The 12,412-nt window shown below is 29.8% G+C and overlaps 3 protein-coding genes and 1 long non-coding RNA gene across 32 annotated transcripts in view; 1 reads left to right on the forward strand and 3 right to left on the reverse strand.

Annotated features, from left to right (window-relative positions):
- The window catches only part of LOC105286029 (mannosyl-oligosaccharide alpha-1,2-mannosidase IA), a 738,960-nt gene that overhangs the window by 133,871 nt on the left and 592,677 nt on the right, over positions 1–12,412 (reverse strand). The window lies entirely within an intron of this gene.
- Positions 1–12,412, forward strand: part of LOC105285750 — a 249,063-nt gene that overhangs the window by 67,231 nt on the left and 169,420 nt on the right. The window contains exon 1 of one of the 24 annotated variants that reach the window (XR_003407115.1): positions 337–418. The exons of 20 other annotated variants lie outside the window; for them this stretch is intronic. This is a non-coding gene — a long non-coding RNA (uncharacterized LOC105285750). Of the gene's footprint in view, positions 1–336; positions 419–5,158; positions 5,949–10,176; positions 10,219–12,023; positions 12,039–12,412 lie in introns of those variants that run through there. 3 more of the 24 variants (XR_003407113.1, XR_003407130.1, XR_003407124.1) reach the window with 3 other exon arrangements.
- Positions 643–5,160, reverse strand: LOC109610645 (putative odorant receptor 71a). The gene is made up of 9 exons (XM_020031631.2): positions 4,990–5,160; positions 4,282–4,401; positions 3,930–4,047; positions 3,120–3,381; positions 2,853–2,969; positions 2,249–2,339; positions 1,982–2,127; positions 1,663–1,795; positions 643–1,595 (listed from the first exon to the last, which is right to left on the reverse strand). Exons 1-9 carry the CDS (start codon positions 5,131–5,133, stop codon positions 1,539–1,541), a joined length of 1,188 nt encoding a protein of 395 aa, XP_019887190.2. The 5' UTR covers positions 5,134–5,160; the 3' UTR covers positions 643–1,538.
- On the reverse strand, positions 5,812–11,539 carry LOC105279200. Of its 4 annotated transcripts, XM_020031629.2 has the most exons (10): positions 11,373–11,464; positions 11,147–11,231; positions 10,718–10,837; positions 10,368–10,485; positions 8,373–8,634; positions 8,112–8,228; positions 7,595–7,685; positions 7,321–7,466; positions 6,990–7,122; positions 5,812–6,922 (listed from the first exon to the last, which is right to left on the reverse strand). In XM_020031629.2, exons 3-10 carry the CDS (start codon positions 10,793–10,795, stop codon positions 6,815–6,817), a joined length of 1,053 nt encoding a protein of 350 aa, XP_019887188.1. In that variant the 5' UTR covers positions 10,796–10,837; positions 11,147–11,231; positions 11,373–11,464; the 3' UTR covers positions 5,812–6,814. The 4 variants fall into 4 exon arrangements, with proteins under 4 accessions (XP_019887188.1, XP_011337118.1, XP_011337121.1 ...); XM_011338816.3 differs by lacking the exon at positions 11,147–11,231 and having other exon boundaries at positions 11,373–11,539; XM_011338819.3 differs by having other exon boundaries at positions 10,718–11,231.

Consider the following 12,412-nt stretch of genomic DNA (forward strand, 5'->3'; position numbering starts at 1 on the left):
AACATAATGATATATTGCACGTATGGTTTTCTATTCTACAAATCGATAACTTTTTATGTACCTGGATATGTGAACGTTAGTGTAAAGACGAATTTTCGCGATTTTCATTACGACGCGAGACATGAATAGTGTTACACATTAGAAGTTCTGATTACACATTTAAACCTTTGCACTCGAGAAGCGACCTTAGTCGCGATTCGGGTTGGTGCAGTAACTAGAATAACGAGTGAAAAGCGACAAAACTGTTTATGTTTGATTTGGGTGCACTTCATAGTAAAACACTTCATTGTGTTTCTTATTTTTATTATTTTATTTAAATTAGTATTGTAAATTATTATTTTAAATTATTATTATTGTGAGTTGCTACCCTATAGCGAAAAGACTATCGCGTGCAAAGGGATAAAATGTGTACGTACAGGTAAGAAAGCGAATATGTGTTTTGTGTATAGTGCAATGATCAACAAGTGTAAGAATGTTGTAAATGCAGGGTACGAGATTACGTGTGGTTAGTTATAAGAAAGGAAACTTGATATTAAATATTACAATAATTAAATTGGAAGGATACAAAATGTAACAATTAGAACAATAACGGGCTGGTGTTAATGATAAAAAAATAGAATATTATGAGATATTCGGTTGGAATATTTTCACAAATGCATATTATTGTAGAGGAGTGAATGAAAAAATGTCTTATAAACACCTATTAATAAAGCTTTATCATTTACAGTCAGATTTGTCATTTGTTTCGATTTTAATGCACAGAGCAAATTGTAGATAGGATACCGTCATACTAGCTAAAAGAAAAAGAAAAAGAAAAAATGCTGATATAGTATTAAAGCTCATAATGCAAATTTTAGAAATATAACAATAAATGAATAAATTTAATATTTAATTTAATATTTAATTAGCTGTTTGGCTTCAACTATGTTCAACATGGCTACCGATGCAAAAGCATCCAATGTCATAATTAAACAGTCGATCAACACGTACACTCCCATTGTCCCTTCTAGAATAAACCGAGGTTTTTAAATTTGTACGGTCACTATCATATATCATATCTATACAATTATATAAAAATACCTACCTTTATTCTTAATAACATTAAAGTAATGATAATATAATGATTTTATCCAAATTTATAATCAAGTATATCTGCGTTCAATATATAATATATTATTATTAGTATATAGTAGTATATAGTAGTATATAGTATTAAGTATGAATTAAATGTAAAAACTTATGCTTTCACGAGTGTAAGGATATTATGGTCCGTTCTTTGGCATATCACTAACTACTAGAATATTAGAACAAAAATTGTATACTTGCACGTACCTACGTCGAAGAGTAGATTATATACATATACATTATATTAAAAATAGTTTGTTAATTAATATAATTAATATATTTTCGATGTATTCATTCGTTCAAATGTAATTTATTAATATGTATGCAACAAAGTACATATACTATATATTGAATTTTATATTTATAAGTCAAATTCGAGTAAATCATGATTATAATTCTTCTTGCGTGTTTTCTTATTGACTTCGCGTAGAAAGCATAAACATAACATATGATATCGACATACTCATAAGCTGTAACAAATATTTTTTGTCCCATGACAAATACCAGAATAAAATTTTGGTGCTATGCGTTCCATACCGAAGCAAAACCTTCTAACGATGCATCAAATAAACCTCCAGCTGTTAAGGTACTCTTAATGCTACTTCTCTGCATAATGAACAATATCACTTTCTGCAACCACAGTGGTGCTGTGTACCATTCCGTATTGTATCTGTTAATATATAACGTTTAATCTAAACCTAGTTGGAATTATGAATCAAAATTCTTATTTGTTTATTAAACTATGAGTTAGAAAATTATTAGTGAGATAAAAAATTGTGTTCTTAATCATTTATGTAGATAATCGTCAGGACGGTGTGGATGCAATAGTAGTTCAGAAAAAGTATCGAATACTTACGTTGTTCGGAAAATATTTGTGCTGGTGTCTATGACACTTTGTCCAACATAATTTCCTACATATAAATAATACAAATGTAAAAGTATAAACGTGGTAGTCGCAATTACTTCAAGTACGTCATTTAAAGGTGTCAGCACATGAAAGAACTGAAACGAGCGGTAATGAGATTACTTTTCACATTTTAATATTTACATTTGTGATAATGATTAACATGTCAGTATAAATAATACTGTAGTCTTCCAGCATTAATGGCATTTAGGCGCTTACATGGAAAACACTGAAACTTGTAGAAGCTACTCCAAATAGTAATAATATGAAGTATAATGTTGCAAAACTGTTCGTCAAGATATTGGCCAAACTTTAACAACAAAACCCACATTTCTTATAAGTTTATTAGTCATTAATATGACTACTGCGCCGGTACCCATTGCACAGTGCATGGCTTTTATATGGCCCCGCGCCGGGCAATGAGTGCCGGCGACGCCCTTGAGTCGCTCAAACTGACGATACTGCGCGGCATAAACGAAAAGATAACAGAATGGACTCGGTAGTCAACGTGTTAATATATACACTTATGTAGTATATATATTAATTATTAGTGTACAACACGTTGTGTTAATATATACATATACACTCGAAACCTTTTTTACGAATTGTTAGACGTGCTCAAAAGAAAAAAAAACAGGAGCTTTACAATTGTTCTAAAATATCTGTAACAACAACTTAACAACGATACATACGCCCGTTTACAATAAATAAACTAATAACATATGGCAAGAATTATTTTTCCCCAAAATTAGCAGTGATTGCAGAATAATATGGACAAAGGTTCCAAGCGCAAAAGTCGAAGATATAGTATATTAATACCTACTCCACAGCTCTGCGATGAAGATATACTGCATGAATTAATCTCTCATATAGTATATGTTGCCGAAAATCTTTTGACATTTGTAATATTTTTTCGTCAAATATGTGCTCTATTCGATAGCTACGTAAAAATTACATAATATCAAAATTGTACCTATTGATGACGCAACGCATACAATTCATTTAAGGATATCTTTAAAGTAAATTAAATAATTTCGCTTATTAAACTTAAAGGGTTTAAAGGATTTAAAGGGTGCAACTTGATATTTACCCGACAATTTCAAATATGGCGCAATTGTGCAATGCATATGCTAGAAGCATTGTTGCAATAGCTGCTATTGTTATACAGCCTGCATACGCGGATATGAAAATATATATTAAAATAGCAAAGAAATATCTTTCTTGATCGACGAAGCATTCTACTATAACCGGTAACCATAACGGTCGTGATTCATTCAGTGGTATAATTGCATCAAGTATAAATGATGTAGAAGATAGTATGAGTATTCCCAGGCTAATAAAAGTACCTATGACTGAAGTATGTTCGATTCATCATATATTTCAATATATATGAAAGGGACAGAATTATATGTTATAAATGTAAAATGTAGTATGTAAAAAAGATTTCTTTATTGTAAATGTTTAAATAATAAATATTATAAGATATAACGTTCTAACTGTCATTTATAAGAAAAATGTTAGAAAAAGGAAAGTTAAATTATATCGTAGAAAGTTTTCTACAATTATTCAAGACTAGTTATGTGTGCATTTGGTTAGACTATTCTTATAAATTAAAAATATAAAACTCTTCTGTGAAGTTTTGTAGGCGATTTGAATTGAATATCTTAATTGAAATATTAATCATAGTAGTCACATAATACACATCAAAATAATATATTATTATAATATATTATAATATATTATAAATAATTATAATGTATTATTATAATATATTATAAATAATTATAATGTATTATTATAATATATAAAATATATAAAATATATTATAATATAGACAATAATATGTTAAAGGAGATAATTGAACTATAATACTGTGCTGATGTGTGATTTTAATTCTTACGCGTAAAACTGATCGTATGGAATCTTGCGTTGCATGCATGCTTTTGTATTATGTCCAATTCCGCCTGATTTTTCAATATTTTCCAATCGTAGCGAACTCTGTTAAAGATATACTTGATCTGCGACCACACAATAAATACAATTTTTTTGGTTTCTTTTTTTAATGTTATATATGTTTCAGAAATAATTGTCTTTCATCACTATCATTATACATTAATGCACTTTCAGCAATTTAATACATTATATCGCCTTGTAGATTGTTTTGTAAAAACAGATGAAAAAATTCCAATAAAAATCGTATTTTGAGTGAAAACAAAATTTTGCGTTGCATTAAAAAATATGCGTTCACATACGTTATTAGTAAGTAGCAACCCTGCAGTATATTTTATTATAAAAACACAATCAATAATAACGATCATGAGTATTTTCATGACTTTTGCAATAGTCCAGGTATTCACGAGAAATACGGTGAGCTGAAAAATATAGTTTTATTGAATCATTTTAGTGTAAAAAGTAGATAGTTCTACGTAGTGTAGATGATGCAGATTTTTTCATTAGTTGACTGAAGTTGTAGATACGAACATGTTGTTTAAGATAAGAACATGTTGTTAAATTATGATCTTAAGCTGGTTGTAAAAAATTTTGTCGATTCTCTTTCACAAACAAATTTACACACACACACACACACACACACACACACACACACACACATGTACATTATTAAAACTTATGATATTCCGTACAAAAAACTATATCTAGAAATAGTTCTTTAATAAATAACAGTGATTAAAATATGTCAAACATTACTTATTGTTAGTTAAACATGATTTTAACAATGTGTCAACCAGATCAAACCTATATTCCCTAGTATGTGCACAATTCTTGAAATATATATTAATTTATCTGAAATATTGTTTTATTATGTACATTTTTCTGTATTATAAATGATTATTAACATCTATCAATGAAGATGTTTGGAAGAATAAATTGTCATAACTATACTTATGTAATAAAATGCATTATATCAGAATATACATATTATATCAGAAGTCGATTTGTACCTGACATAATATGTTTGATATGAATAATGTTTCAAAAAATATAATTTGTATCTTCTTTACGGCTGAAGTGTCGTAAGGCCACAAGCCGACACATACTAAAAGAATTCTGTTTAGTTTATAATACCGTTCTCCTATAAAATCCATTTTTAGTTAAAGTTAAAATACATATACCAGAAGTGATAGCATAGACATAGCTTTTCTTTCTACGTCTCGATGTTAAATGCATGATAGACTACTGATTCTAACATTTGCAGCAAACGTTTTACAACAGTGGTACTGCTATGTACTAAAGTACGAAGCATTGAATAAATTATGAGGCATTACCAAGTAAGGTACAAATAGTTGAATAAAATAATTTTTTTCTGCCTTTTCTTTTCCTTTAATGTAGTAATTTAAAGTAATATTAATATAAAAGTACATTGTAATAATACATCGAGATAATATGATACATCGAGACAAGTACTGAAATTACTAACATAATGATATATTGCACGTATGGTTTTCTATTCTACAAATCGATAACTTCTTATGTACCTGTATATGTGAACGTTAGTGTAAAGACGAATTTTCGCGACTTTCATTCCGACGCGAGACATGAATAGTGTTACACATTATAAGTTTAGATTACACATTTAACCCTTTGCATTCGAGAAGCGACCTCAGTTGCGACTCGACGCAGTAATTAAAATGACGAGTGAAAGGCGACAAAAGTGTTTATGTTTGATTTGGATGCACTTCATAATAAAGCATTGTGTTTATTATTTTTATTAACATTTTATTTAAATTATTATTAATGTAAATTAGTATTATAAATAATTATTATTGTAAGTTGCTAGTATTCTATCGCGAAAAGGCTATCGAGTGCAAAGGGTTAAAATGTGTACGTACAGAAAGAAAGCGAATATGTGTTTTGTGTAAAGTGCAACGATCAACAAGTGTAAGAATGTTGAAAATGCAAGGTACGAGATTACGTATAGTTAGTTACAAGAAAGGAAACTAGATATTAAATATTAATTAAATTGTAAGGATACAAAATGTAGCAATTAGAATAATAACGAGCTGGTATTAATGATAAAAAAAATAGAATAATCTTATGAGATATTCGGTTGGAATATTGTCACAACTGTATATTATTGTATAAGAGTGAATGAAAAATTGTCTTATAAACACATATTAATAAAGCCTTATCATTTACAGTCAGATTTGTCATTTGTTTTGATGTTAATGCACAGAATAAATTGTAGTGAGATAAGATACCGTCATACTAGCTAAAAGAAAAAAAAAGAAAAAAAATGCTGATATGGTATTAAAGCTTATAGCGAAAATTTTATAAATATAGCAATAAATGAATAACTTTAATATTTAATTTAATTAGCTGTTTGACTTCAACTATGTTCAACATGGCTATCGATACAAAAGCATCCAATGTCATAATTAATACCTTTATTCTTAATAACATTAAAGTAATAATAATATAATAATCCTATCCAAATTTATGATCAAGTATATCTGCGTTCAATATATATAATATATTATTAGTATTTTTATATATTATTAATTATGAATTAAATGTAAAAACTTACGCTTCCACGAGTGGAAGGATACTACGGTCAGTTCTTTTGCACATTACTAACTACTAGAATATTAGAACAAATATTGTATACTTGCACGTACCTACGTCGAAGAATGGATATACATTATATTAAAAAGATTTTAATATAATTAATATAATTCATACATTTCTGATATATTCATTTCTTCAAATGTATTTTATTAATGTGTATGCAACAGAGTACATATACTATATATCGAATATGTTTTATATTTATAAGTCAAATTCGACTAAATCATAATTATAATTCTTCTGCATATTTTCTTGTTGACTCCGCGTAGAAAGCATAAACATAACATATGACATCGACATACTCATAAGCTGTAACAAATATTTTTTGTCCCATGACAAATAACAAAATAAAATTTTGGAGCTATGCGTTCCATACCGTAGCAAAACCTTCTAAAGATGCATCAAATAAACTTGCAGCTGTTAAAGTACTCCTGATGCTACTTCTCTGCATAATGAACAATATCACTTTCTGCAACCACAGTGGTGCTGCGTACCATTTCGTATTGTATCTGTTAATACATACAGAGATATATGTAACGGTTAATGTAAACGTAGATGGAAGTATCAATCACAATTCTGATTTGTTTATTAAATTATGAATTGAAAAAGTATTAGTAGACTAAACAATTGTGTGTTCGTAATTATGTAGATAATCGTCATGATGGTATGAATGCAATAGCAGCTCAGAAAAAATATTGAATAATTACGTTGTTCGAAAAATATTTGTGCTGGTGTCTATGATACTTTGTCCAACATAATTTCCTACATATAAATAATACAAATGTATAAGTATCAAGGTGCTAGTCTCAATTACTTCAAGTACGTTATTTAAAGATGTCAGCACATTAAAGAACTGAAACGAGCGGTAATGAGATTACGACTGTTCACATTTTAATATTTACATTTGTGATAATAATTAATATTTCTGCATAAATAATACTATATATAGTCTTCAAGCATTAATTGCATTTAGACGCTTACATGAAAAACACTGAAACTCGTAGAAGCTATTCCAAATAGTAATAATATGACGTATAATGTTGCAAAACCGTTCGTCAAGATATTGGTCAAACTTTAACAGCAGAATCCGTATTTAACATGAGCTTATTATTCATTAACATGACTACCGCGCCGGTACCCCATTGCACGGTGCATGGTTTTTACATGGCTTCACGCCGGGCAATGAGTGCCGGCAGCGCCCTTGCATTGCTCAAGCTGACGTTATATTGCGCGGCGTAAACGAAAAGATAACAGAATGGACTCGGTAGTCAACGTATTAATATATACACCTTTACACTCGAAACCTTTTGCACGAATTGTTAGATGTGCTCGAAAGAAACTTTGCAATTGTTAGCAATTTATAGACCCGTTTACACTAAATACAAAATAATTACATATTGCAAGAATAATTTTTCCCTGAAATTGGCAGCGATTGCAGAATAATATTGCGAAAAGGTTCCGAGCGCAAAAGTCGAAATTATACTATATTAATACCAACTCTATAGCTCTACGATGCAGATATACTACATGAATTAATCTCTCATGTAGTATATGTTCCCGAATATCTTTTGACATTTGTAATATGTTTTCTTCAAATATGTGCTCCATTCGATAGCTATGTAAAAAGTACTTAACATTAAAATTGTACCTATTGAGGACGCCACGCATTCATTCAAGTATATCTTTGTAGTAAAGTAAATAACTTCACTTATTAAGCTTAAAGGTTTAATGGATTTATAGGGTGCAACCTGATATTTACCTGACAATTTCAAATATGGCGCAATTGTGCAATGCATATGCTATATGCATTGTTGCAATACCTGCTAGTGTTATACAACCAGCAAATGTGGTCATGAAAATGTGTGTTAAAATAGCAAAGAAATATCTTTCTTGATCGACGAAGTATTCTACTATAATCGGTAACCATAACGGCCGTGATTCATTCAGTGGTATAATTGCATTAAGTATAAATGGTATAGAAGACAGTATGAATAGTCCCGCGCACATAAAAGTACCTAAAACTAAAGTACGTTCGATGCGTCATATATTTCAATATATACATGGAAGAAGAAGAATTATATGTTATAAACGTAAAATTTATTATGTAAAAAAGATTCCTTTATTGTAAATGTTTAAATATTATGTGATATAAATTCTAAATTTCATTTCTAAGGAAAATGTAAGAAAAATGAAAGTTAAATATATCGCATAAATTTGTCTACAATTATTCAAGACTAGTTTTGTGTGTATCAGGTTAGACTACCTTTAAATGTAAATTTTAAATATTAAACTAGAATTTCTGTACTGTAGGAGATTTTAATTGAATATCTTAATTGGAACATTAATTATAATATTGACATAACACGCAAAATAATATATTGTAAATAATATAATATAAAACATAAAGGATATTATATTAGGAGTGTGATTTAGTTTTGAGGGTTTTGCAACAGATGGCTGTAGTGTCAGTTTGTTCCAATAGCTGTTTCCGATAACTGTTCTTTCTTACAGTGTTGACATTATCCATCACATTTAGTAGCATTATAGCAATAGATGCAATAACAGTCGTGTTTATATCATCGTAAAAATGCAACTTCCGAAACAGCATTTTCGATATGCGTTGCTTTTGTTTTTTAATCAAAAGAAAACTGCGGCTGACGGTTATAGAATTCTTGTGGAAACTTATGGTGATTCTGCCCCATCAATTAAGACGTGTGAATACTGGTTTAGACGCTTTAAAAGTGGTCATACTGATGTGAAGGACAAAGAACGCTCGGGACAACCAAGAAAGCTTGAAAATGCAGATTTGCAAGCATTATTGCACGAAAATCCAACACAATCCACTTCAGAACTTGCCAGAGTATTAAATGTTGATCGTACAACAGTTACGAAACATTTACATGAAATGGGAAAAATTCAGAAAGAAGGGAAATGGGTTCGACATGAATTATCGGAAAGTGCCATTGCGAACCGGTTGAACATTTGCATTTCGTTGATCGCCAGGCAAAAAAAGAAGAGTCTTTTGTCTCGGATTGTTACTGGGGATGAAAAGTGGATTTATTTTGATAATCCCAAACACAGAAAATCATGGGTGGATCCAGGCGAACCATTAACATCCACTCCGAGACGCAATATTCACGGTTCAAAAGTAATGCTCTGTATTTGGTGGGATAGTGTACTATGAGCTGTTAAATCCGCATGAGACTGTCACGGCTGATCGTTATCGACACCAATTGTACAAGTTGAAGCAAGTATTGGACCAAAAACGACCACCAATTGCGAGTAAACGACGGAAAGTGATTCTTCTTCGTGACAACGCTCGACCTCACGTTGCGTTATCAGTGAAACAAACACTATTAGAGCTCGAATGGCAAGTCTTACCGCACCCCGCGTATTCTCCGGACATTGCTCCATGCGATTATTATTTGTTCCGGTCGATGCAACACGCTTTAGAGGATACACACTTTGATAATTTGGAAGAAGTGCGAAAATTCGTCGACGAATGGATGAACTGAAAAGAAGAGTGATTTTATCGTGGTAGAATCCATCTCTTGCCAAAAGATGGGAAAAAGTTATAGAAAACAAAGGAAAATATTTTGATTAAGGTATTCATTCATTATCATATTTAAATACATGCGTTTTTGAGGAAAAAAAACCCTCAAAACTAAATCACACCCCTAATATTACATACAAGAATATATATAAAAGAGATAATTAAACTATAATAGTGTGCTGACGTGATTTTAATTCTTACGCATAAAAGCGATGGTATGGAATCTTGCGTTGCATGCATACTTTTGTATTATGTCCAATTCCGCCTGATTTTTCAATATTGTCCAATCGTAGTGGACTCTAGTAAAGATATACTTGATCTGCGACCACAAATAAATACAATTCTTTTTTGTTGTTACTTTTTTTAATGTTATATATGTTTCATAAATAAATTTTCTTTCATGTGTATCAGTATGCATTAATGCACTTTCAGCAATTTAATACATTATGTCGCCTTCTAGACAGTTTTATAAAAACACATGGAAAAAGTCCAATAAAAATCTTTGAGTGAAAACAAAATTTTGCGACATTAGAAAATATGCGAACACATACGGTATTAGTAAGTAGCAATCCTGAATTGTATTCTATAATAACAATGCAATTAATAAGAAAGAACATGAGTATTTTCATGATTTTTGCAATATCGCAGTTTTCCACGAGAAATACGTTGAGCTGAAAAAGATACCTTTATTGAATCACTAATTTAAAAAGTAGATAGTTATACGTAGTTTAGGAGATGCAGATTTTTTTCTTTAGTTGACTAAAGTTTTAGATTCGAACATGTTGTTTAAGATGAGAACATGTTAAAAGTATGATCTTAAGCTGGTTGTAAAAGATTTTGTCAATTCTCTTTCACATACAAAGTTACACACACACACACACACACGTACATTATTAAAACTTATGATATTCTGTACAAAAAGCTTTATCTAAAAATAGTTCTTTACTAAATAATAGTGATTAAAATTTATTGAACAGTACTTATTGTTAGTTAAACAATGTCAACCAGATCAAACCGGTATTCCCCAAATTGTGTGTATAATTATTGAAAAATGTATTAATTTATCTGAAATATTTTTTTTATTATGTTATGTACATTTTCCTGTATTAGAATTGATTATTAACATCAATCAATGAAGATATTTGGAAAAATAAATTTTCATAACTATATATACTAAAATCCATTAAATCAGAAGTCGACTTGTACCTGACATAATAAGATTGATAAGAATAATGCTTCAAAAAATATAATTTGTATCTTCTTCAAGGGTGAAGTGTCATAAGGCCACAAGCCGACACATACTAAAAGAATTCTGTTTAGTTTATAATACCGTTCTCCTAGAAAATCCATTTTTAGCCAAAGTTAAAATACATATATCAGAAGCGATAGCATAGACATAGCTTTTCTTTCTACGTCTCGATGTTAAATGCATGACATAGACTACTGATTCTGAAATTTGCAGCAAACGTTTTACAACAGTGGTACTGCTATGTACTAAATTACGAAGCATTGAATAAATTATGAGGCATTACCAAGTAAGGTACAAGTTGAAATAAAATAATTTTTTCTGGCCTTTCTTTTCCTCTAATTTAGTAATTTAAAGTAATATTAATATAAAAGTACATTGTAATAATACATCGAGATAATATCGACAATTACCGAAATTGCTTACATAATGATATATTGCTAGTATGGTTTTCTAGTACAAATCGATAACTTCTTATGTACCTGTATATGTGAACGGTAGTGAAAAGACGAATTTTTGCGGCTTCGTCAGTCCGACGCGAGATGTGAATAGTGTTATAGTATTATAGTAAGACATTTAAAATACGGTATGGTGTAACGATTTAGAAATGTAAGAATGTTGATAGTGTAAGTGTAAGTTGAGGAATTACGTATTGTTATGTAAGAAGAAGAAAGCTTATATACAATTATTTCTTCAAATGATCAAATTTTTAATAGTTTTTAATATTAAGAAAAATATTAATTTTTGAACTCATACGGATGCTAAACATAGCTCAAGTTCTATAATATTATAATAATATGAATTATAATTCATTTTGATTTGTTTTCCTGCGGAAAAAGTTTGCTGCGATAATGTCTTGGCCATTCAAGCAGATGTGACAAGAACTCTGCAACTGTTGGCGAGATTACACTGATACCAAGTGGACATAATTCCAAATATAAAATAAATATTTAAAAATATATTGAGATGTCTTAATAAACAGATATTTGTTTTTTATAAT

Source organism: Ooceraea biroi, chromosome 10 (genome assembly GCF_003672135.1).
Source record: "Ooceraea biroi isolate clonal line C1 chromosome 10, Obir_v5.4, whole genome shotgun sequence".
Lineage (NCBI taxonomy): Eukaryota > Metazoa > Arthropoda > Insecta > Hymenoptera > Formicidae > Ooceraea > Ooceraea biroi.

Excerpts from the sequence above, each read along its gene's own strand:
- LOC109610645 (XM_020031631.2), bottom strand. The coding sequence starts at position 5,133 with ATGGATTTTATAGGAGAACGGTATTATAAACTAAACAGAATTCTTTTA. Across the intron at positions 3,382-3,929 it reads CCATACGATCAGTTTTACGC|TCATAGGTACTTTTATTAGC; the intron begins GTAAGAATTAAA and ends AACATACTTCAG. Across the intron at positions 1,796-1,981 it reads ACAAATATTTTCCGAACAAC|ATACAATACGGAATGGTACA; the intron begins GTAAGTATTCGA and ends ATATATTAACAG.
- LOC105279200 (XM_011338816.3), bottom strand. The coding sequence starts at position 11,516 with ATGGATTTTCTAGGAGAACGGTATTATAAACTAAACAGAATTCTTTTA. Across the intron at positions 10,838-11,372 it reads TATCAATCTTATTATGTCAG|CTCAACGTATTTCTCGTGGA; the intron begins GTACAAGTCGAC and ends TATCTTTTTCAG. Across the intron at positions 8,229-8,372 it reads GCCATATTTGAAATTGTCAG|CTATCGAATGGAGCACATAT; the intron begins GTAAATATCAGG and ends CTTTTTACATAG.